Source organism: Perna viridis, chromosome 2 (assembly GCF_037379345.1).
Source record: "Perna viridis isolate PV_CMFRI_1.1 ecotype Kerala chromosome 2, ASM3737934v1, whole genome shotgun sequence".
Classification (NCBI taxonomy): Eukaryota; Metazoa; Mollusca; class Bivalvia; order Mytilida; family Mytilidae; genus Perna; species Perna viridis.
The window spans coordinates 50,282,227-50,308,328 of NC_142446.1; the positions used below are offsets into that span (position 1 = coordinate 50,282,227).

Here is a 26,102-nt window from a genome sequence, read left to right on the forward strand (position 1 = left end):
TGGGGCACACATCCCAGTTGCTCTGTGGGCAGAGCGCCCTAGCCCCCGGCTAGGATTCTGAGCACTATTTAGTCGCCTTTTACTACAAGCATAGCGCTGCTGCAGGCCTATTCTTTTGACACCCGAACCTGCACGGGTCTTTTATCTCCTGAGAGCCCGGGTTATTTGAAAAGCCACATGTTTTTTTCATGTGGTTGGCCTACATATATGGTGTATGAAATTGACACTTTACAAGAGTTATCGTTCATTATTTGATTGGATTTGTTTTTGTTTTTGTTTTTGTTTTTTTGTTATTTGTTTTTGTTTTTTTGTTATTTGTTTTTGTTTTTGTTTTTTGGTTTTTTTTTTTTTGCTCTAAAAAGTATTTATCTAAAAACTGAAAGGACTTTTGCCACATAAAAATATAGCATATGTAGACCAAAAGAAAGCATTGTTTGTTTGGTTGGTTTTCCTTTCCCATATCCGGTGTTTGAATTTATAAGGACTGGCCCTTTCTGTCGTTATAATGGGTGTCCTACGCTCGGATGGGGAGAGCTTTGCGTGTCTTTAATATCGGACATTGACTTTAACCTCCCTATATATTGTTCAAATGAGCTTGTGTAGATTCTGAAGTAATGGCAAAGTAGAAATCTATTTTTTTCCTTACATAATTGCCTGAATTTTCTTTACAGATATATTTCAATTCAAAGAAAAATGACTAATTTCGAAAATTTAAGAAAATAAATTATACACGCTAGCTCAAGTAATAGGCCCAGTTTTAATTTTAAAAGCTTTAGACAATGAAACAGTAATTCTATATGTACATTTGTTCAGATGTAAGTGGAAGTGAGGTGATAAATTACCTAACCATGATAGAAATACCATTTTATTAAATATCCAATGGTAGATATTTCCAAATTATATTTACATCCGACTTATATTGTCAACAAGTATTGGCACCGGTACAAAGTAGATATCGCTTGATATTTAAACCGATCCAAGACTCGTCGATCAAAGAGGAGTCTCACTTTCATCAAGGTGTCGAATGACAGATAATGTAATATGTATATATGGTTGTGATCGGAAATCAATGTCAGGAAAATAAATTCGAATAATGCTATCAAATTAAGTTCCGAAAAAAATCATAGTTACTCAATATTTTTTAGGAAATTTACAGTGTTACTTATACGGACGATACAGAATCGGGACTTTATTCTTTGTATAAAGAATTGATAATGAAGTCTGAAATAATATTTTCAATTTTTGTGATAAATTTTCGGACAATTTTTGCTGACTTTTACAGTGGAACCATCAGTTGGGAAACAGTAGCACTACCTCCATCTACACAGGTATTTTCAATTGAAACAAAGTAAATACAATAATAGTACTTGACCAATTGAATTTTTAATTTCTATAAGTTGTGATTGTAAAAGTGACAAGAAAATACGACATTCTTTTTGAATCAATTGAAATAATTACAATTCAATACTGTATCTTAAATATCTAGCACTTGCATCTTTCGTTAAGGGTGACGAAATACTAATTGTTGTCGAAAAAACTAGTTTAAGTTTTCATTATCTGAATTGAAGGTGCGAATTCATGGAAGATACGGTTTTAAATACAACAGCGGTCCTGGTTGTGGAAGTGTTCCACCAGGTTCGTTTGCCAGTAGCCTTGCCAATAGCAACGAATTGGCGTGCACACATGGGTGTTCTCCGGTACAGAATATAACAGGGGGCGATTTGAATTACTATTGTGCATCCTACACATCAGAGTGGGAACAGGGAGACGAATTTTTAACTCATAGCTTTCCATCGACTAATTCATTCACTGTTTCGTAAGTATATTTCAGTTTTCATTGCTATTAATTCGTGAATATTGCCATGCATTAAGTAAAACTATATTCATATGCAATTAAACAAAGTGAATTCAAATGAAAGCAATTTGAAACAAACTTTGTCGTTTCTTTTACGAAGTTTTTGCCTAAAATGAGTTGTTAAAATAAATGTCTTATATTTTAATGGTTGATGTCTTCTATTAATCTGCGATATAATTATTGAATATTTAGATACACGGGACCACCGTGGCTTCCCCATGACCATGGAGCACCAGGAAACGTCCACTTCCGGACAACAATCAATTTACGGACTAGAAGTGATACGGGTAGACCGAATTCATCGCCTGTTTCATCATCATTTCCAATTTATACGTGAGTATTAATTTTAAAAGATATTTCTTGTATAGAAATGTGCGGATTTAAAGATTTTCCGCATTGTATAAACATCGTCTTCTTTATTTGTGATATTTGGTCAGAGTTATGTGCAAAATATATATACAATTTGACAATTCTAACATCGTTGTGAATTTTTCAAACCCTTCTATATAATTATTTTCCCTGTATCAATTTGATTCGATGGAGCAGTGTAGCGAATAGAGTTTTCACATTCTAAGACGTTTGTATAAAATCGATTTGTTGTGACGTGTATCGTTAATGTGATCCTCTATCCTACATAATTACACCTAGATGAACTGTCCCCTACTACCATACATCGTGCACTAAAAATACGGCCCTAGATTAATCCTACGAGAAGGAATGACCCGACCAGCGAAAGCTATATTTTTATACAGCCATGCTGACTAAGTGGTCTAGGGCGCTGAACTTTGTGCAGGCGGTGTTACCACAGATGTCACAGCGGTACGAGTTCGAGTACTGCGGATGAAACGACCAAAAATTTGCTTTGCAAATTTGACAGTTCTAACATCGTTGGGAATTTTTAAGACCCTTTTGTATATATATATATATATATATAGAGAGAGAGAGAGAGAGAGAGAGAGAGAGGGAGAGAGTTTCTGTGTATTTTTATTTATTTATTTATTTATTTTTTGTATGATTCTGATCTTTAAAAAATAAAATTCAAACTGAAAAGACTCTTTTAAAGTTTTAAATTTCATCAACTAAGAGTAAAACTGTTTATTAAAATACATATATAAAACAACGACCAAAGTGGCTATAATCAGATGAAAATCATTTATGTAACCAGAGGGCGCCGTTATGTCTTGGATACGGACTATCATTTTCGCAGGCAAGGTCTCGTCGACCTCCCGTCGTCTTGTAAAATATTTCTTTCCCAGAAAAAATCTTCATTAGTGTAATGGACAATAAAAGGTTATTCAGAAGACAAGATCCTCTTTTTTTTAATTTCCTTAGATTTTTTTCATACATAAACTTATTCCGCTCTTATCAAAAAAAGTATCCAATACAGTTTGAATTGTACTTAAGTGGCTTTACTAAGATTATATTAAAGAACAAGTATAACAAATGTTATCAAACTTATTGTTTGGGTATATCACAGTAGTGCTCTCCGAGATTTTAAAAACATAAATTTGAACATATTTGTCGAACTGGCGGAGATATTTTTTTTCAAAGGGTAATATCTAATAATTGTCCAGGATAAATCTTGTTTGGTTGGTTTACAGCTTACGTGCCAAGATAAAATTTTGACGGTTGCGTTTATCTGGTTTGTTATACAATAACTTAACAAGGCCGTAATGTAAATGTCTCTACAGATTTCATTATGGCAAATGTTCTAAGCATTAAGTTTGATTAATTGGCAAAAATTCAATGTCCAGACAAAATTTCAAAATTCAAATTCGGCTTACGCCTTATAATTATCCTATCATCATAACTTAATGTGTCTGATTTCGCGAGTCTGTCATCTTTCCATGATATGATATATTAAGAAAGGATCATATTTTTCTACAGGACCGACTTTTATTCACCAACCCAAGAACACTTCATAAGTATGAATTTTATCATTTTTATTTTTAATACTTCATCACACCACTATTTGTTCTGTTAGACAACCATTACCACTATATTTCTATGGTATAATACATTTCCCATTTTGTTCAGGATTCCCATGGACTGTATCACTAGTATACAGCTACCAGTTTATGACCCTGACGATGACACGGTGGCATGTAGGTGGGCCGCAGGTACAGAATGTGGAGGAGTGTGTAACGGACTTCCGGCATCAAAGATTGATACGGTATGGATGTATCACTTTAAATGATATTGTCAGTAATTATATTTCTTACTATGCCCGAGGGTGGTGTTAGAGGGCCAAAGGGTCCAATAATGGATGAGGATACTTTACTATTTTCCATAAGATAATGTTACTCAGGAAGGGGACCTCCAGACTCTTGAATCCACCACTACCCGTCGGGTTGAATTTTGTTCATTTTTCTAAACCTTAAATAGTGGACCTGCCGGTAGTCTTTATCGAATGCCTCTTGAAAACTCATCAAGAGGTTCAGAGTTCGTTAAGTATAAAATATGCTCAGATCAGATTTATATGACCAAACTTCAAAATGTATAACCTTCATAAATCAACTGCGTTTTTCAGCAAAGATGTATACTGACAGTACAGCCCAAGTTAGTAACTGGGTTCAAAGCTAACGGTGTCTATGTAATAACACTAACGGTGGAAGATTTCCCAAAGAAAACAATTACAGTTGGACCAAACAGAGTTGGTCCATCGAACCCTTTGAGTCAAGTCCCACTTCAGGTAACTAATGGAATATGATAAAGCTGCTTTAATGCACTTACTCACAAATGATGTAACTTTCATGGGTCAAACTTTTTTCAAATACATATTTTCACTCAAAATTGGTTAATTCGTAATAAAACATTATGTCTTGAAATGTCTATAGCGATAATATATATTAACATTATATATTTTTGGATTAACCTGATTAAAACTAACTAAAACAAATGAGAACTAAAAATGAACGAACTTAATGGCGTGCATAGTAAGTCTTTTTAATCAATCTAATTATTTTTTATCACAAAAATATTCGTGTAATGAATAAGTACTATTTTTATAAAACAAATACTATTTTTATTAAGTTCTTGATCAAGACGGTACAGAAAACAACAGGAACTTGTTCCGATGTACCAACAATCAGTAACCCAACGCCACAGAACGGACAGGTGTACATCGTCCCTAAAACAGATACATTTACTCAGAGAGTGTATGCAACCTTCCATTCTCCAGCGACAGGGTAATGTGTATTCCATTATAAAATTCTCAAAGGCACGTCATATAAAGAAATTACGGCAGCCTGTTGGTATCATGGGTAGTTTTATCATACCTCCCACCAAGTTTGTTTTAACTTGGCTGCTATGATAATTTACTTAGCTAACTTGTTATTATAAAAATATGGAGAAATTTGTCAGATGTATGTCGGCCTTATTTTCCAGTGGCCAATCCAAGCGGGATTTTGGAGGCGGGTTCTCTGTCATTGTGATGGAAAATTTGTTAATTCGTGCAAATTTAGACAAAAAAATGAGCAAAATGATAACGTAAAATATGTTTTCTTGATGAAGATGGTACAGAAAACAACAGGAACTTGTTTCGATGTACCAACAATAAGTAACCTAGCGCCACAGAACGGACAGATTTTCATCCACCCTAAAACAGATTTTAACCTTTTTCTGAGCCCCTGTCGAAATTTCTGGATCCGTCTCTGATTTCATATCTTAACCATGACAATAGATACATTCGGATGGTTATATCAGTTAAGAGGTTATATAAAATATTAAATGTAAAACTACGTGTGATACCAACGGGATTCCGTATAAAACCCTTTTACTTATAAGATTACTTTTTGTACTGACATTCGTTTGAAGCTTAAAAAAACTATGGAATGGTTAAATAGTTTGCAAATTTTGTTCAATGTAACCAGAATATATATTATTTCAAACGAACCAAAATAAACCATAATTTTTTTTAAAGATGTTTATAAGGAAATTTATTTCGTGTCTGTATTTTAAGAATTCAAGATTTCGTTGTGTCTGTACCTTACGGTACCCGGAAGTCAGTGTTGAGATCAGAAGGCGGAACTACTTTCAGTATAGAGTTGACATGGCAACCAACGCAAGATCAATACTCTACAAACACATTATGTTTCCAGGCAAAGGACAATCGAGGGCAAGTATTTCAAATAAAGAAAACCATATGATGCTTCTAATGCTTTCATGACTATATTTGTTTAAAATAATTACCCATCTTAAAACCATTCATTTGTACTTTGAGAATTAATTAGTCTACACAGAACTGTCATTAAACAATACATTGCATTATAGTGTTTTGCTCACAGTTGTACAGACCTTAAACAATTGTGTTATTTATAATTGTACTAACTTAAATTCTTAACAGCGTGAACGAATATCTCTTTCCTTAAACTTAACCAACAAGTTACTGGCTGTACTTCCAAAGTAAAACACTTGCACAGGTCTTAAACATGTTTTTTTTTTTTTTTTTTTGCGCGCGCGCGAGGCAAGATTATTATTTATATAACAGCTCTCGTCTTGAGTTCCTTAATATGAAAAACTTAGTTTTTCTGAATTAAACTAATTATTACATGCACTGTTTTTAGGGTTTTCAGTGAACAACACTGCTTCACTATCTTGGCTGGAGGTAGGTTTTTTTTTCTTCCCAGCTTAACTTGGTGCATAGTTTAAAGATGGCTTTTTTTGGGGGGGGCATAACACATTTGTTAACGTTTGTAAGTTATAACAAACAAGTTCATAAATCATAACTTAAAAACAAGTATACATGCATTATTCTGAAAAAAAGTAAATGGAAATCTATTTAAAAGAATAATAAGCATAATAAGACCAGTTTTGAAAACAGTCTTTTCTTTTCAATTTGTTTTCCTGACACTTTGAAGAGATATACAATAATGTTACTGTTAGTCCTTCATTGTGTGTGTAACAACCACCAAGGGTATCCATCATTAAGAGGAGTTTGACCAACTTAGCACATAGAAATACATAACAGTTTCGATTTTAATGCCACAAATCAATGCTAAATGACGCACAAAATCAAGTATATAAACTTCGATAGACTTTCACGCTTTGCGTTGCTCTTGTTCGTATTTATTTAATCTTATTTTTAAAATGTGTATTCTATCTAATTGATAATCATTCTACTATAACCAAGCGTTCAGAAGTTATATCTGCCAGACGATAATTCATACATGTATCCTTCTAAAACCGTACTTTATTTCACATTTCAGTTGAAGACCCATGTAATGCCAATCCTTGCTTAAATGGTGGCTCATGTCGGGTAGAACTTGACAGTTATGTTTGTACTTGTGCAGCAGGATACAATGGCAAAAATTGTTCCATAGGTTAGTTTTAAAATTGTCTAGATTATATTTAGATGCTGTATTTTTTTCCTATCAGTTACCAGACGTCTGTTTAAGAGGATGTCCATGCAAAAATCAGGCAGTGGGTAGAACATAACAAATGTTGTTTTCAAAAATTGTTCACCCATTTCCAATCATTGATGCATCCTTTCTCATAGTTGAATGTTAGTTGTAGATAAATTACAATACTTAAAGAGAAAAAAAATACGTAGAAAGCATTGAAATTCATTGAATTCATTTGTTGTTCTCGATTTATCTTAGCGTAATTAATCTAACGGGGTAAATTGTCTTGTGATCATTTTCGCCTTGTCTTTGATGAACTGTTGTCCCCTTTTAGATATAAATGACTGTTTGAGTACACCTTGTAAGAATGGAGGTACATGTATGGACCAGGTTAATGATTATCTATGTTTCTGTCCAATCGGTTTCATGGGCAAGGACTGTACTGGTAAGTACGTGTAGTAATATAATCAGAACGTGTTATGTTTGAAGTACAGGTTTTAGATTAGTGTGTCTGTTTACTTTATCGGAAATACTGACCTCCAATATTCATCGACCAGAACTCCAATTACAGAAACACGAAATTGTTAATACAAAAAATCCAGAAAGTAAACCGAAGTTGTAAAATTCTTTGAACAAATAATGTTGCTTCATGTCATCAATTTTGTTTTGGGAATTAGTGCATGGATAAACAATCTCATTATATATAAGCTAATTCTACTTACAGCTATTGACCATTGTGCTTCATCACCATGCGACAACTTTGGAACATGCACCACGACCAACACTGGTTACATATGCACTTGTAGTACAGGTTATATTGGCCCTCGCTGCCAAACAGGTAAGACTTTGTTTCCTTCCTGAAGTAGACCAAGTACCATAATTATTTATTTTAAGTCAAATTTTTCTTCGCAGGCGCGAATTCATAGAATTTTTTTTTTTTTTTTTTTTTTTTTTTTGGGGGGGGGGGGGGGGTGGTGGTGGGGGTTGAGTGGGGGAAAGTAATTTGTTTACATGAATTCTTGACATTTTCATTTCTCGCTTCGCTCGATCTTTTATTCTATTTACGTGTCTTTTACCTGAAATCTTGGACACGCCCCTGGTTCATCTAATACTCTCAAGATGCTTTGTTCAAAATGGCAAAAATGAAAATGATTGATTAAACATTTCATTTTATAAGAATTCTGACTTTCCTGTGGTATATCAGTACACTTACATTTCTGTACAGAGCTTGACGAGTGTGCTTCCAGTCCATGTGAGAATGGTGCGACATGTGTAGACATGGTTGGTGATTTCTTCTGCCAGTGTCCTATTGAGTTCAAAGGCAAAAACTGTAGCACTCGTAAGTATTTATCTATGGTCTGATGATAAATCGTGAAGATGAACGATAATCAAGTGAAAAATGCATTTAAAGCGGTTAGATACCCAGATTTTTTGTACTTTTACCATTATTTTAAAGGTAAACAGCATGTTTACATACTACAGTGCATAAAGTCTCCTTTTTTTATACGTAAGAAGGGCATTCTAGCTAAATTGTTCACTACTACAAACTGTCCAGCGGGCATTACTGGGGTTACCTACTTAACTAAATTGAACAATTCTATAAACATAACGGATTTAACAGAGCAATGCATCACACATATCTATTCTTACCTCTTCCATTCTCTTGTTTCTACAATACTATCTGGATCTGAAGTAAAATGTATCAACCTCTTGCGCAATGTGTTTCAGCTAATGACTTTTGTAACCCGAACCCCTGCCTTCACGGTGGAGTCTGTACCAATTACGACAACAGCTATAAATGTTCCTGTCCGCGTGGTTATATAGGTCTCGACTGTGAGATTTATCAACCAGAGGTAAAAGCTTTACCCGGTTGGGGTCGCATAGCTATAGGTGTTAAGTCTCTCTCTTTCGACCGGAACCTCCCGATATTTTAAATAAAACTAAATATTCTCCCGCTTACGTGTCTGTTTGAAAGCGAGAGATATAGCCAATTCCGCAGATATTTGTCCCGTTAATTTGAATTTTCAGGATAAAATTGTAATAAATTACTTCAACACCTGTCAATAACTGTCGCAAAAACAAAAACTCGGCGAATCTCCCGCTTTAGAATTTTCAATAGATAACACCCGAGTCTTCATATAGATTCTTAGCTTTTCAAACATGCTTTTCAATCATTCTGCAAAGCGACGAATATTTTTATAAACTCGTTCCGTTTTGTTTTTGATTATCTTTGTCTTCTACTTAGATGTATTACAGAAATATTTTAATTAATATATAATAACAATACTGCCGCGGTGTAACTCAGAAAACCAGTTATTTGAATATTACATTAATGATTCAGTGGAATATAGTAAATGTAGTAATAGCTAATGGAATATGATAACTGCGTTATTGCAGAGCTGTAGTGCCGACGATGAAAACCACTGTATGTGTTTGTTAAATGGTCGGAGGGTAAAATTACCCTTCCCACAAGAAAAACAGGATGGCTTCACCACAGACGACTTGGTCGCTGGAATTGTAGGGCTTCCTATTGGCATTGCGGTAGGAGTGCTGGCCTGTGTGATTTGGCATAAACTTATTAGACCCAGATGTTGTAATGGGTCCAATGGGTGAGTAATTAAATATCTCCAAAAAGATCTTCACAATCCAAGAATAAAATCTAGGGTGTGTATCGATCAAGGTTTTAAATACTCAGAAAGAATTACCTAAGTCTGTAAGCTTCAACCTAGTACAATGCTATCAAATACTTTTATTGATAATTTCGTGATTTTTAACTATTTTTACTCCTTTCAGAAATCGTAGACCAAGGGAAAGGCCAGGATCAAGTAGTTCAGACAAATCCCTTATAAGCAGAGACAGCACGGCATCACCTAGCGACATAAGAGCAAGTGTCAAATCGCCGGTTTCAATGATTAGTCCTGCCTTTACTAATCCATATAGACATAATAGGTCAACTGACTGGAGTAGTTGATAAATATGGCTAGTTTTCACGCACTCAGGACGGATTTTTCTTTACACAATTCTACCTTGACAGTTCATTTCAAGTAGATAATCAGATTCTTTTCTCTTCATACTAGATATCTTGCTGCTTTATTGTCAGCTAATGATTTTGATGGATAGCAATATTGTATTTTTTACTGGATATAGAGATTGCTCTCAATCATACTAGTCCTGTCTAGGCACTGCAGCTTTTCAATTGAAATGAAAATAAAACAAATGACCTTACATAGGGACAATTATATACCAGTAGTTTTTGTAGTTACAGCAAGTGACATAGTTAACTTCAGGGAATAGGGTTGGCTGTCTCTTGATTGATTGACCATTACCTGATGAACTTCCTTTAGTAGTTAACTGAACAACCTTTCATTCCATAGGTATTTAAATCGGTGTCTGATATAAAGTTTCAACTCCTTTTAATTTTCCAATTAACTACCTACTATATTTCATTATGTCATGGTCATCCAAAGGAGTCCAAATCTATTCCCTGAAGAGAACTATGTTACTCGCTGTAGTAGGTGTTATTTCTAGTGTTCTTACCTTATTTAGTCATGAGTTGTTTATTTTACTTAAAAGAGCAATACATTGTGTTTTTGTTTGTTGATTTTATTTATCAGGTGAACTTTTTGGATGAGACATAAATAATTGTACATATATAACTCTGTTAATAAAAAATATAATAAAATGTCATACATAATATGTGATCTTCTTTCTCTTCATTGTTAAAGAAGGCCTTATAGTGAAAACAATGATGGCAGTTTCAGCCTGAAATCTCTCTATTTATTCAAAGTAATGAATCAAGTGTGTGGAAAAACTCAATGTGATATGATCTTTAAATAATTTGAAATTCTTTTCTTTTTCATTGTATCTACATCTGCACTACCACTGACAATGATTGTTGATACACACTCTAAATCATGATCAATCTGTACAAAATCTAATCCTTTTAGTTAGTACTAAGGTAATTTTCCACTGTATCTGGGTAACTCTTACTGTAACTTATGTACCATGAGCATATTACAGACCTGTTTATACTACTTGATGACAATCCATATTTTTTCACCATTTTCTATGGAAATGGTAGTTAAATCCTGAACGTTGTGAAATTTTAACACAGGTACTATGAAGATATTCACAACCCCTAAAGTGAAACTTGCAGTCAAAATTTGTAGAAAATATGGAGAATCCATAGATGTAAACATTCCTGATATCGTGTATAGAAAAAAAATCAAATACTGCACACCAAAGCTATTTATTTAAGAAAAGCAAAGACAATATTAAGTTATCAAAGTTTCATGACAAGTAGTACAACCCAACCAAGTTAATTTTAATTTCATTTTAGAAGTCCACACATCAAATTTCAACCTTTTTCACAACTGTGAATCATAATAATAATAATGGATATTGTATATTGTATTTTAATCAATTTTCAAGATTCTCATAATTACCATTAGCAATAAAGCCTAAAACTTCATTTCACAATACACAATTTTAAGCACTATCTTTAAAAAGCATTTTTTAAATGTAACATACGGAATAATAAAGACAAATATAGCAACAACAGAAAGTTCTTAACTAATTTCAATATCAAGCCAGTTCTTTATTTTGGACACAGTAAATTGGTTTAACCCAGATCTGAGGAGATGATGGCTACTCCTCTCTCATAGAAACTATGGTCGGTTCCTGATCCTTCACCTTCAGTCTCAAAGTCTAAAGTGAACAACAACTGTCCTCGTGTAGCATTCAGATAAACTGGCAGAGTTACCTTCCCTTGTCTGCCTTTCTCTGTGTCAATCCTAAAAATAGATTCAGTAGCATTATAGCATGATATATCATTTTTATTGCAAATCTTAACCAAATAATAATTATAAGAAAACTGAATGCAACTTTTGAGTAGATATATCATTTTTGTAGTTTAATTTGACAATTTTCACCATCAGAAACAAGGAAAAAGGTTGAGGTTTTCCATATCATGCTGGACCATAGAGTTACAATTTCATTGAAATGCACTGAAAATGAACATTTCAAGGGCAGATAAGTGGGTTTTTGACATGCATGTTTCTGATTTTCCCCATATTGCCTTATTCTTACAAACACTTGCACTTCATAACTTGACTACTATGAAATCCCTTGCTGATTTCAAGCTTTTTTCCTGCTATGATTTTAATACAACCCTTACATGAAAAATGAAAATATATCCGTTCCATACTCAATTTTTTTTTTAAGTAATTCATAAGAAGGTATAAATGTTTGAAAATTTGTATGTCAAGTTTCATGATGATTCAGAAAATAAATGATCTTCAAAGTTGAAAGCATAGACGTGATATCAATACACCATCTATAAATTTGCGTGCAGGCTATAAAAATGTAATATGTTTTTAGAATTCTACAACAACAAAATTTTCTGACTTACTTCACCCATCTTAGTAATGTAAGTGGTAGATCAGTAGAGATGGTGGATGACAGTTGTAGTTTATTACTCTTACATACAGCTCCTTGTAATATCAGTCCTGTGAACACAGTAAAAAAAGTTGTTTCATTTTTGTACATTTCTATGACGATTTACTTTAAGTTAATAAAAACATGAAATATCAAGTCTCCTTCATTGTTGTGCTAGGTATATCCTGACTAAGCAACAACAAATACCAAATCAGTATAAAGCCACATACCAAATTTGAAGTAAATTCAATAAGTAATAATCCAGATAATTTAAACAAAATGAAGGTAGACAAACAGAATGGCAGAGGGTGAATCTAATATACCACTCACACATTCTCTTATGAACAAGAAGGCTGGGACTTGCAGAAGAATGCCTTGACAATCTAACATATAGTATTAAAAGCAAAATTTATTCTTTTAGAGAATAATTGCCATATAAGCTAAAACAACATAAACCTACCTGAAATACCGAAGCTGCAGGCATCAATATTTTCTTTACCATCAGAAACCTTCACCTGAAATTCACAAAATATTGTTTCATTAAAAATGTTAACTTCATTAGTCTCTTCTTTATGTTCTACATTGTATGTAAATGAAACTAATGTTAAAAAATGCTATACAGAAAGTATTTGTGGTCTGTACTCCTACAGCATATGGATCAATTCATGAATGAAAGCTAATAGTAAACAAATTCAATCTTACATCCAGGTAAAGTTCCTCAAGGGACCAGCTGTTTGCCTGGGCAACATACTGTCTTGTAGCAGTAATGTAAGCTTCTGGGATGAACAATCCTCCTAGCCACACTGTCAAATTCTGGAGAAAAAATATTTATAATTTTAGTTATGAAATTTCATGTATACTATTTATACACAATGGAAAAATTAAGTAGCACTCCAGCTAAGAATCATGCAAAATGTGATACATGGTTGGAAAGCCTACATATTTTTATTTTTAATATTTAGTTTAAAATGCTTTAGTAAATAGAAATTAACATTCAGTTTTTCATTTAACCCGTGTTCTTAGGAGATAAAAATTATATAAAATGCACTGTAGATTTCAAAATTAAGGGAGATAACTCTGTAGATGACACTCAAATACAATAGAATCTATTGGATTTTCAATGTTGATTATCTCCTAAGAGCAGGCAGATTTCAATGAATAATTACACATTTCATAATACAGACCCATAAAACAACTTAATTACAAAAATACAAATATGCAGCTTTTTTTGGGGTGTATCACATTTTTCAGATTTTGCATGATTCTTACAAAGACAGCTACTTAAAACCTTCCAGTAACTTCTTATACAAACACAACATACTATACAAGAATATCAAGGGAACAAAGATTCAAGCATTAACTGAAAGAACATATTCCAAGGATAAAGACTCAACAGGGAAACAAAACCTGTTTTACAACAAAAAGACTGTGGCGTAAGAAAAATTAAGTTTCCTTCATACCTTCAGCTCTTTAGCTCCACCTTGTGTAGTTGCCTGTACAATTTTCTGTAATTGTTTAACACGACCTGAAAAGTCAGTAATCCACTGAATAACTGTGATACCCTGTGGTACTGTGTATCTTCTCCATGTCTGGGGAATGATTCCTACAAGAGAATGAAAAATATTAGCTAAATAGCTATAAAAAACATTTGTATTCTTACAGTACATTTACAGTTTTTGATATAAAACATTAACATTAGCTTTGATTCAACACACTGCATCATGCACTAGAAGAAAATTTCTGAATTTCAATTCAAATAAATCTAATATAATATATTAACTTTACTTGGAATTTTTAATATTAACATTCACACTTTGTATTTTAAGAAAGCAAATGTAAAAGAAAAGTAATTAAATCAATGCCTGAACTGAAAGCATTGAGTAAATTGAGATAAAATGGGAGAACAAAATAAATAATTCTGTAAAATATATAAATTGACCAGCAGTTGCGTGTTCGAAACAGAAGTGATCACGGGTTCAATAGATTGTATTGACTGATCTAAAAGAGATCAATGATGGATCTCAATTATGTTTTCAAATACTTAACACCTACCTTTAGCTAGATCAGCCATCATTGTTCTATGATGGTTAGTAGGTTTCTTTTCTCCAGCACAAACCATCATAACATCATTCAGATCCTGTCTAACATCATGTAAGAGCTGGGCACCAGAGTTAACTTCTCTCTCAAAGAATCTGAACAATGGATCCTTAATATTCTCAACAGTTCTCTTCATAACTCCTACAGTCTGTCAAATATAAAGTCAGCACATTTTCAATTACACTAAAGAAAGGTTTTAAATAACTTTTTTATATTCTCATGTGTAAAGGAGATTTGCCTTTTCAGGGTCATCATATTCACAAGAAAAATGAAAATATCAGAGCATTGGCTTTTCATTTCAACTGACAGAAAACGTTAAAGTAATTCCTTCCCTTAATATAAATTAATGGTATATACACCATTAGTTTACACTATTTTTGTTTAAATTAGTCATTTGCTTTTCCAAAAAAGGCAACTCTTAGGTGCATGTATGGTTTGGCATGTGACACTAGTGTGACAACTGGTGTTTACATAATGTTGTTAGTTCATGATAGTAGAATATATACAAATATTATCCATATGGTTGGCTATTAAGCATTTTTCTAAACAAACAGGAAACTCCCAAAATATATATAATGTTCACTACTAATAAAAGTTTAAACAAAACTTAAAATATCCCAAACCCAACAAAAGAGAATTAAAAAACTAAAATAAACCTTTCCAATAATTGTAACGTTGGTTGTTCAAAATTTAGCAGGATAGGGTTTAAAGTTTCTCTAACTTAACTCAAAAATAAAGTATTGACATTAGAGAACCATAATTGAGGTAAACAAGCTAAAAAGAAAATCTGCTTTATTCAGAAGATATTGAGGTGGTGAATTTACTTGTGGGACGCTTTACTTACCACTTCTTCATATCCCTGAGTTAGTACATTATTGTGTTAATATATGTCAAAATATTTTGTAATAATAAAATTGATTTTATATTGCATACATATGAAAAAGAACTTTAAATTGAACTAGGAATGTATATCTGTACTTTTTAATTATGAAAAAGAAAAGATGAAGAGAAAAAGATATCTTTTAAGTTTTATGTCCACAATGCATTAAAGCTGTAAATAATTCATAGCTTAAGGAATACGGAAACAAATTGAACCTTCAAGGTAAAATTATCAGTAAAGTAAAAACTTTCATATATATGTAGATTCTGAATCATGTAGACAAACAGCACTAGTCTGTCTCAAAAAGAGAGAGTCAACTTGAAACAAAAATGACATAGCCAGTCTGTCAAAAGAGAAGTCTACATGTTGAAATTCATGCTATGAAACTGTTTAAGACTGATGAGGACATTGCTTCAGATTTAAGTGCATGGTTGATCTGTATTTATTTCCATGGACAGAAAAATGAATACATGACATAAGGTAAGTAAAATTCAGGTCAAATTATATTCAACCCATTAACATAATATGTTGTGTTCTAAAGAATAAATCACAAAAGCAGTAATTTTAAGCATACAATACTTAGAAATTTGTTTCAAAATACAATTATCTTATAGTAATTTTAAGGCAACAAGTCATATATTCATTAGTGGCGAGATGGTCAGAGTAAGAGGGGTGTACTTACTTGCTCTTTAAAGCCCTAGTTTAGTCAGTCAGTTACATGTTAGTGTGTTGATTTACCATATATAATAAACAATACCACAAGGCAATAACTTGCTTTATGGCTAAGAATATATTGTACAAAAATTGAACTTTCTCATGACTTGACGACAGACATTCGTGATCACGAGTCCCTTACAACTAAACTTATTTAGAAAAGCTTTAAGTAACAAAAGCTTTATGCAAGATATCTTAATAAACAATAATACACTCTTTTAATTACATAAAAGTTATGTATTACAAGAATTGACAGCAAAACTATTGGACTTTTCTTCCAGTGTTATAAAACTGTAATACATTTAAATTAACAACCACACAAATAACATTACATTATTCAATTTGAAAAAGAAGTAGAATTTTTTTTTTACAAACATCTGAAAATAAAAGTAAACCATTAAAAATGTTTGCCTTACCTTAGGGACAAGGGTCATCCATGTTGATACAGAAGTATGAAGTGTCTTCATCCATGTAGGACGGCCATCAACAACTTTCTGTTCCTCATCGGGTGTAGAACTATAAGCCAAATCATCATCTTCTTCTAGAATCTGCATCTTCATCAAATTAGCAATTACCTCAGATCCTGAATGAAGATTTCAACAGTTTGATGAATGGCAAAAAGAGTTATTACTGAATTGACACCTCTTCCCCTCAAATATTAACTACTCAACACATGAGCTGTACTGCCTATTTGAATACATGGTGAAAGTACAGACATGTGAAAAGTCGCTTCCTTGAAGATTTTTAAAATTTTGTTCTATAAGTAAGAGATACTGTAGGTAAACTACTGCTTATACTTAACACTCCTATTATAAAAATCCTTAGCTTTAACATTGCAAACATATGACAATAAATCTCTTTCATTATGAACATCAAAATATAATCATGCACATATGTATATGATATAAAAATGTCATACATGTATAAAGTTTCATTATAATCTGTTGAACAGTGAAGAGGGCAAAGAGACTACAAAAAGCATTCCAATGTGATAGACTTTTACCATCCAACTTAATCAGCGGGGGTGGGGGGACGGGTGGGGAGTATATAAACAACTTTACATCTAACCTTACCCAAGTTAGTCAGAAGCACTTTCTCAGCATTATTGGGCAGTCCCAACCAAGATGGTGTCTGCCTGTCTCCTTCAAGTTTCTCAGAAAATTGAACAAACAGTTCTCTCCTAGAAAGTAAATTACATTTAACTACAGTAACATGTGTACAGTGACTTGGATTCAATGTAAAATACACACCATAATAACAAGCTAATGAAAACTACAATTCAATTTCCTCATAATACAACCTAATAAATTTTTTGTCACAATTAACTCAGTTAACTTAGAAAATGTCTTTCAAGATTGTCTTTCAAGATATATCATTCAGATAAGTGGGAAAATCAAATGAGGAAAATGTAGCAAAATGACACTGGAGCTCTAAAAGACATCTCCATGTCAATGAATATTTTAACTGTATTAAAACAGTGATGTTTAAATAGTTCCAAGGAGAAGAAAATCTCATTTTTGAGAAGAAATTCACTCCTGTAAGAGAAAATCATGACCTATAAAATATCAAATATTTTACAGTAAGAATCTACTAAAAATGTAACCTAACAACTTACTGAACACCATCAGGCATGAGTATCTTTTTGCCTTTACCATCCACATTGGCCACCAGACTGAAATCTCCTTCAAAACTCTTTGGTGAAAACAATTTGTTGACAAACGTAGTCAGCAATCTCTGCAAAAAATAATACAGTAATATAAAGTATATCTTCAAACCGAAAGTATATCATAATTTAACTTAATTTGACCAGAAAACACAATCTTGTTATACATATTTTTAGTTTTGGCTTTCTGAATTGATGCATCAGCTTGAACTAATTACATGAAATTTATTTTTTACACGTTATCAAGATAAAACAACAAACCTGATCGAAGTCATTGTCAATCTTTCCACCATAGATACACTGTGACAATAGAGTTCTGATAGCATCCCATGGTACTTTGTTGGGAGGTACATTAGTTCGTCCCTGAAAACACAATTACAACATAATCACAACAACGATATGGAATGATATGAAATACATGTACACATATATATAAACGTCTCAGAATGTGAAGACTCTATCAGATCAAATTGATACAGGGAAGATAATGTAAGCATAGAAGGGTCTGAAAAATTTCCAACATAAGAACTGTTAAAAAATTGTCAAATTTATATATATATATATATATCTTTGGTACACAGGATAGTAACAAAATTTTTGCTATTCATTTTCATATTTGAAAGTACGTCACTAAAATACAATCTTTGATAAATATATATAGTTATATATCTCATCAAGCATGAGATTGGAAAAATGTTGGATTCTGAAATAAATAATCTGGTCAAAGTGGTCTTTTATCCTCAATTTGGATCAGATGATATGTGGATGTGTAAGATGTATCAATCAGACTATATTTCACTATTTCAACCTTTTTCTTTCTTTTTGACGACGCTGGTACATACCATAGCAACTGAATCAATCCAAGTGTCCAACATGTCACAAGCTACCTTCAAGTCAGACTCGGTGAATTCATACTTCTTGGCCCATCCTAGAGGAGTATACCTCATTCTCTCCTGAACTATAGCATGGAGCCAGGCCAAAAGGAAATACAATCTAGACCTCTCATTAGGAGCCTGTAAGGTAAGAAATAATTAATAAACAGCTCTGTTAAGCACACAGCATGTTTGCCCCCTTCTTGAAGTGTTAAATGTCCCATACTTCTGGAATGAAAATTCAGAATTAAGAAAAACATAACAGAGTTCCCTTCCAAGAAGACAAACAGACAAACTCAGAAAGTGTATGAGTGGCCATACTAGGCATGGACAAATGAACGGTGGTGTACTGTAATGCATACATCAGACAAATGTCTTCTACATGTAGCTTATGATAAGTGCATAAAAGATCTATCAAATGCACTATAATCATTAGAATGTGTAATATTCCATGAAAACTGGCAACTTATCTTTATCCACTTACAAAAGGAATGATTTCTACTTACTTTACACATTCTAGATGCTGGTACTGTGCTGAATGTTCTCAACAAGTTAGCAGAGACACCTGGTGGTGGTTCAAATACAAACACTCTTCCAGCTCTCAGTAGGTTGGTTGGAATCTGAAATTCATGTATGAAAAAATATTTTAATAAACAATTAATGATGAAATAGTTTGATTTAATGCTGATGGTATACATGTAAAGAATGGTTAAAAAGTTAAGAAATATAATCATTAGAAAAAAGTCTGACCTGAGATCTACTAGTGGAGCTATTAGGAGAAAATTAACTAGATACATCCAATTGAATTTGAATTTATAAGTCATAGAAACTTTGAAGTGTACATAATAGCCATTTTATATAATGCATCACATGCAATAGTTGGTATACTTGCATGTTGGTAAGAAGCTGCATGCTTTAATGATCCTTTCAAGAACATTTATATAATAAATTTTGCATAAATTTTCAAATAAATTCAGGAACTTTATTTACCCCTTTTATTAAGGAAGAAAGTTTTTTTTTATTTAAAATACAAACACTATAAAGGTCTCTGTCACTCTCTGATAAGTTTTTCAGTATATCTAAAATTTAATATCAAACCCCTCTATCAGAAATTTCAGAGATTTCAGAAATCAAAAATGGTTTAATATATAGAAAGTTTCCTTATAATTAGGACACCATCATTATCATCAAATCAACTTCCCTCGGGTTTAATGGTGAATTTCTTCCCTAGTTCAACTGAGAAACATCATTCACAGAAACTTCAGATCCAAATTTGCTAAAGATATAGGATCAATTGAACTGGTTCACTTGCATTATTATTAATTAGATTAACAAAGCTTAACACAAGAAACCTAGCTAATGAAACTATACATTCTACTCAAATCTCACATGATGCAAAATATACTACATGTATATATTTGTTCTGCTATAACTGTATTAAGTATTGAGAGTTTACATGTGTAACCGGAAAACAAAAATTACCTCACAAATATTAAAACTGTTGCCACTGGGGATCTTACGCTAGACCACTCAGCGACATGTCATTGGCAAACCGATTTGTTACCAAGGTCATTTAACAGACATTTTAAATCTGATTACTACATGTACTACAATACAGGTAGGCCATCCCGTCACACATGATGAACTCACTAGTATATATACGAGTGATTAAATGCTAGAAAGTTATGGTTATATATAACACATGAAAGTTTAGAAGCTGTATAGTATAATAGTAATAGAATCTGTGTAACACACATAACAATATAAATGTGGTTTAATGACGATTACTACTGATCAAATATAAATAAATCTTCTCTTCGTCTTGAGTAGCTGAGATAGTTTCGTTAGCCAGCTATTTATAGATTATTTAAGGACACATGTACAAATGTACTTAGACTTTTCTTTGGGTATATATTCAGAAAAAAATTTATATATTGCCACATGAAATAATTAACATTTTACCTGAAATTAGAAATTTATTTAGTAAAAATTGTAACCCATCAAACTACAAATTTTTCTTTAGAGCTGGGGTAGCTTCCCTAGAAACACACAATTTACTGACCAAGACCAGTTATAACTGAACCAGGCAAAATGGACCAAATGCTTGCTTTATGAATTGCTTAATAAAATTAACAAAATGCCATTGAGTTTAAGTATTATAAATTTTCATTTATTTCTAATGGTCATGGTAAAGGTTAAAGGTCAAACCACACATCAAGTAACAAACAAGTCACACAAAACACTCAATAATTAAAAACAAAAGCTAAAACTATCAAGCTAATACTGTATTAACAGGAACACAGTGACTTTACCTTGAAAGCATGTGGATCAAGTATCTAAACAAAATTATCATAGCAATATAATAACTCAGAGTTTGAAAATAAATTACAACAGATTATACTTGCAGATAAGGCCTACATCACACAAAAGCGAAGACAATACACTGAAAGCTGCATATTTTGTATTTCAGTAAAATTAAATTCATTAAGTGTGTTCCTAAGTATCTCATACATGTACTTTGTTTCTCTTCCCTTTACAGTTCTACTTAGAACCAGTACATGACTGTGACCATGACTGGCATCATCCCTTTAATTACTTTTTTATCCAGAATTACAATGTCCATGTGACATCAATAAAACATTCAGGCCAAAGAAAAGAATAGGTGTGTTTACTGCCATCTGCTGAAAAAAATATAGGGGTCAGTAGGGGTACAGTGAACACACGTTCTATTTTGGCCTCACTTTCACTAATTAATACCAATACTTGTAGTACAGTAAAACATATGTAAAACAGTAAAAGACATTTCAAAATCTATCTTATAGGCATTTCAGAGTATATCCTGAATATTTTACATTTCTTTATTTCAACAAAAGCATTTGAGACCTTATTCATGACTACGAAGTCCACTTCATTTTGGGGGGGAAATATGATGAGACAATAAAATATTTATTGTTACCCCACTACAATATAAAGCCCACCACATTATAACATGCAGAGCTAATAGGTAATGGTTCCTCATCTTACCTTAGGATTAATCTCCATGGTAAGGAACAGTCTGAAGTTGGGATGTGGGGTCAAGTTGTGCAATTTCTTCTCCAACTGAACAAGCCACTGTGGTGCCAAGTGGACATTCTTCAACATGACCCATCTGCCAGACTTACTGGAGGCATTGATCACTTTCTCTGCTTGTGTGAAACCCTCAGCAGATCCTAAAGAAAAAAAAATGAACAAAAAAAGATAAAATTCACAAAACATTATCAAGACCAATATTAGTCTACTTTCAAAATTCTATAATATTGATAGGGTCAAAATTCTAAAGGTCACAAGAAATAAGAAGTTGTTAACAAAAACAACTTGCTATAACACATGATATTCTAGTCGCCCCTTTTTTCAGGGTTTCAGAACATCAAGACTCAGAAACAAAAGGATGGAAACTAATGAAAAATGAAGGAGAGCTTTCATCCATGTAGATCAACCTTTTACCAAAATAAATCTTGAAATAAGTCTAGAAGGACTTTCTGGGGTATCATACAATGTGTGGACAAATGAAAGTTCTACCAAGAAACAGGTGCATACAACCGGTTGGGAGAAGGAAAGATGGACACTGAACACTACAGGTCATCTTTATTATCCAAAAAAGCCTTTAAAACAAGCTGCATATATCCTTACCAATAGCAATTGGTGTCATCTGCTTGCCAAGCTCAGCAGCCAAATCATCTACCCATCCACTGGCATCGTAACCAGGTACGGAACACATCAGCACTGGGGTGTTGGCTTTAATCTGAAACAAAGAAAACCATTCTTCATATAATACTCATTACAAACATTTATTTTTTTAGATTTAATCAGTTAATACAGCTTCTAAACAAGATTTCATTAGGAATTGTGCAAGGTCATGAAGGTGTGGTTGTACACAGAAAATATACAGCCATTTTCTTTATTAATTGTATAACAAATGTTCTTTGCAGAAAGTTTCCTTATTTGTCTAGTGCTTTCACAGCATAGAAGCAGTTTTCAGAGTAAATAGTCCAGCAGTATGCTATGTCCTTCCAAGAAATTGTAGGTTCATGAATTCTTCCCATATTCTATCCATTATAAGGGCTATTAAAAAACAAATACATGAGACCAAACTAAAAAAATTAAAAGTACTAATTCGATTAAAATTGATTGGTCTGTTCCATATTTGCTTTTATACCATGATCAATATATTTGATTTTACAATTGTACAGACAGTGGGACACCCTGGAAACGGCCTTTCAATAATTCAACATATACATGCCAGAAAACAAATTTACCTCATCTTCCACAATAGCAGATAGATTTAGTTCTTTCTCTCCACTGTGTAGGAAAGCTGTTCCTAATGTCTTCTCAACAAATACTCTGGCCATAGCTATCAATCTGTCCGGTCTCAAGGCTTGGATTAGCAATAATCCATAAACTGCCTTTCCAATGGCATCTACAATTAAATGGGAAGCACACTTTAAATTTCTATCCAAATAACCTACAGATAAATTAAAAATGCTAGCAAGAAGAATATTCAAGTTAATTGAAATATACACAAAAAAACTTGCTTTGAATAACCAATTTTAACAATATTCTGAGAAAGTACTTATATTCATGAGATACCAATTTTCGTGGATTTCCATGGTTGGCTCAAACCAGGAAATTAAAATTCCAACGAAACACATATTTTCTGTTTATTTGTACAGTGGGAAATATCAAACCACAAATTTAAGAATCCACGAACCAACGGTGTGTCTGCAATCCACAAAAATTGATATCCACAAATAAAAGTACTTTCACAGTATGCTGTTCCATTATCATTGAAAACTTTTATATTAAAGAATGAAATCAACATACTGAATGGTTTGTCTTCTTCCCACAACTGTAAAACATCCTGTTCTGGTGTAGCACTTTCCATCCATGTCTTGAAATCCTACGAGACAATTGAAATGTTTCTATTAAATTTTTTTAAAGAAATACATGCTTGCTAGTAAATGGATTTAATCCAAGACAAACATGTCAGCTGTTAATCTTGGCTTGCAAATATAAAATAAAAGTTTACTTTCTACATGTATAAACAGATAACAAGAGAAAAGTGACAACTTCAATGCCACCCAAGAATTTCATAGTCTTAAAATGAATTAAAGGCTGTGTTAGTGCTGTGTCAAGATTGAAATGTAGGTAGTTGTCCTGTATTGGTTGTGTAACAAATGAGAATCTGAATGATTTCTAGTCCTATGCTAGCTCACTTTAAAGGAAGACAATTTTTCACTAGCACAGGGTATATCAAATTTGACATCTCTACCATATTGCACAGCTTCACTGGCATATAACATAAAGTTAAAATGCCCTCCCTTATTCTCCTTCATCTTAGGTTTTTTTTACTTCAGCCTGATTACATTTTATCAAACTTACATTGTTTCCTTTAATTTCCTTCACAAGTGTCCTGAAATTCCTCAGTTTGCTCAACCTGACAACTGATGCTTGCTGTAAACATAAATATTCAGAAATGAAAAAAAGACACATTACTATTTGAAAATCAATTAGGTAACACTGAATAATTCTACTAAAATACTAAGGGCTGTTCCATTAATAGATATGAGGTACCTGGTGAAGGCATTTTTTTTTATTTTGTCAGGAGACCTTAACACCCACCAATGTGTAGAAATAAAAATGCTTTCCTCCCCTTCCCTAACATGTCTTTCTGGAACCACCCTAAAGGCATTTCAACTAATTTTCACATCCTTCATTCTACTTTTAATTGACATCCCTCACAAAATAATGAAATTTTTAATACTGACTGATATCAGATGCTGAACAAATGATACAATTCAACAGATAAATTGGAAATTGAAACACCTTCCTCTAAAGACCAGCTATCAATATGTTTCACATGGATACAGAACAAGTACACATGAATTAAAAAGAACTAATATATATATTTCTCTAATGGACTTTACAGCCCCAAAAACTAACCTGATGTGGAGACAAGCCTGGTATATCAACTGAGGCCTTGTCAGTTAACATGGCTTCTTGGCTTCTCATAAACTGGTTAAACTCCTGGTCATAACTTGATTCACTGCAATGGAAATAAATTATCAAATGTTGATGTGATTCATTTAATAATAAACATTTTTTTCCTAACCCCCCCAAAAAAAACAACAATTTCTCCATTTGATATGACTTAATTAACAAACCGTTTTCCAATTGCTGGTATGTATTCCTTAATTTAAAATTTTGAAACTTGAACAAGACCAGACATGATCTAGTTCACAAAAGCTTATTCATCTGAGAAAAGGGAAATAAATTATTTTTCTTCAGATTATTTCTCAAAATCAGAACTTCTAATTTTTTAAAAATGAATACAAATAATATTAAGATACCACAAAAGATGTTAATTAATTTTTTACTGTGAACAGAATCAATGTCTTCAATTAGTCAGACTCAATTTAGCAAAACGACTACATTAAGAAGTATATAACAGTAATTAGGATTTAACTTCTTGAGTTACTCTGAAATACTAAACATTGGGATTTTTTGGGGGGTTGAAGTTGGAGTTGGGGCTGTGATTTGCACAAAAAGACACTTCATGTAAAACAGCACAACATGCGGTAAGTAAGTAATACCATATTTACCTCTGCATCCCCTGTAAATAGATTCTACACAACTGTACGGCTATAGTAGTTCTGTCATGGTGGAACATTCCTCTACCAACTCTACTGTAAGTTTCCTAAAAATACAATATACAATGTGAACGATATTGAAAAAAAGTCTGAATTAAACATAGTAAAATTTAGTGGCAAGTAGTATCACTAAACTATGACTGTCAGTGAGTACATTTTTGAAACATACTTATAAAATATAAGAACTTTTATTGGAAACTGAAATTCTTGATACTATCCACCAATCTGTCACACATAGGTACGTGTACTTCCTGAAAGGCTGCATTTTACCAGTACAAGTTGGTTTAAAAAGACAAACAATATGTATGCTATTTTCACCATAGCCCAAATTCTCAATAATGTAACTATTAGAAAGACTGTGTTTTCACTATGCCATCAGACAGCTACACATACAGCTTACCATAAAGAGTTCATTGGTAATGATAGACAGTCTGGTACCATAGTCCTTCTGTCCTTTCAGTTTCTCTGTGTTTTGTAAGACATAGTGGAAAATCTCCAGGAAAAACTGCAGCGAATGTTGGTACAAAAAATGCACCTGCAAACACAAATAATCAAGT

The 26,102-nt window shown here is 32.7% G+C and overlaps 2 protein-coding genes across 8 annotated transcripts in view; one reads left to right on the forward strand and one right to left on the reverse strand.

Annotated features, from left to right (window-relative positions):
• The first annotated feature begins 980 nt into the window (after positions 1-980).
• LOC148625625 (uncharacterized) lies at positions 981-10,891 on the forward strand. Its single transcript, XM_088569252.1, has 15 exons — positions 981-1,328; positions 1,569-1,816; positions 2,048-2,188; positions 3,893-4,028; positions 4,386-4,547; positions 4,889-5,043; positions 5,817-5,972; positions 6,421-6,461; positions 7,063-7,176; positions 7,532-7,642; positions 7,922-8,035; positions 8,423-8,536; positions 8,926-9,050; positions 9,595-9,806; positions 9,991-10,891. The coding sequence occupies exons 1-15, from the start codon at positions 1,215-1,217 to the stop codon at positions 10,166-10,168; spliced, it is 2,121 nt and encodes a 706-aa protein (XP_088425378.1). The 5' UTR covers positions 981-1,214; the 3' UTR covers positions 10,169-10,891.
• A 536-nt stretch (positions 10,892-11,427) lies between these two features.
• Positions 11,428-26,102, reverse strand: part of LOC148625626 (cytoplasmic dynein 1 heavy chain 1-like) — a 53,766-nt gene continuing 39,091 nt past the window's right edge. For 2 of the 7 annotated variants that reach the window (XM_088569239.1, XM_088569240.1), the window contains exons 69-90: positions 25,946-26,080; positions 25,498-25,592; positions 24,839-24,941; positions 24,278-24,349; positions 23,720-23,795; positions 23,155-23,315; positions 22,529-22,640; positions 21,884-22,068; positions 21,172-21,195; positions 19,366-19,479; positions 18,830-19,000; positions 18,249-18,350; positions 17,940-18,058; positions 17,398-17,504; positions 16,741-16,907; positions 16,293-16,307; positions 14,686-14,878; positions 14,094-14,236; positions 13,336-13,446; positions 13,094-13,148; positions 12,608-12,704; positions 11,428-11,990 (exon numbers count right to left, since the gene is read on the reverse strand). In XM_088569239.1, the coding sequence (XP_088425365.1) occupies positions 11,819-11,990; positions 12,608-12,704; positions 13,094-13,148; positions 13,336-13,446; positions 14,094-14,236; positions 14,686-14,878; positions 16,293-16,307; positions 16,741-16,907; positions 17,398-17,504; positions 17,940-18,058; positions 18,249-18,350; positions 18,830-19,000; positions 19,366-19,479; positions 21,172-21,195; positions 21,884-22,068; positions 22,529-22,640; positions 23,155-23,315; positions 23,720-23,795; positions 24,278-24,349; positions 24,839-24,941; positions 25,498-25,592; positions 25,946-26,080 (2,529 nt within the window). In that variant the 3' untranslated portion in view covers positions 11,428-11,818. Of the gene's footprint in view, positions 11,991-12,607; positions 12,705-13,093; positions 13,149-13,335; positions 13,447-14,093; positions 14,237-14,685; positions 14,879-15,116; positions 15,590-16,292; positions 16,308-16,740; positions 16,908-17,397; positions 17,505-17,939; positions 18,059-18,248; positions 18,351-18,829; positions 19,001-19,365; positions 19,480-21,171; positions 21,196-21,883; positions 22,069-22,528; positions 22,641-23,154; positions 23,316-23,719; positions 23,796-24,277; positions 24,350-24,838; positions 24,942-25,497; positions 25,593-25,945; positions 26,081-26,102 lie in introns of those variants that run through there. The other 5 variants (XM_088569242.1, XM_088569243.1, XM_088569241.1 and 2 more) reach the window with 4 other exon arrangements.

Excerpts from the sequence above, each read along its gene's own strand:
- LOC148625625 (XM_088569252.1), top strand. The coding sequence starts at position 1,215 with ATGAAGTCTGAAATAATATTTTCAATTTTTGTGATAAATTTTCGGACA. Across the intron at positions 9,051-9,594 it reads GTGAGATTTATCAACCAGAG|AGCTGTAGTGCCGACGATGA; the intron begins GTAAAAGCTTTA and ends GCGTTATTGCAG. Across the intron at positions 9,807-9,990 it reads TGTTGTAATGGGTCCAATGG|AAATCGTAGACCAAGGGAAA; the intron begins GTGAGTAATTAA and ends TACTCCTTTCAG.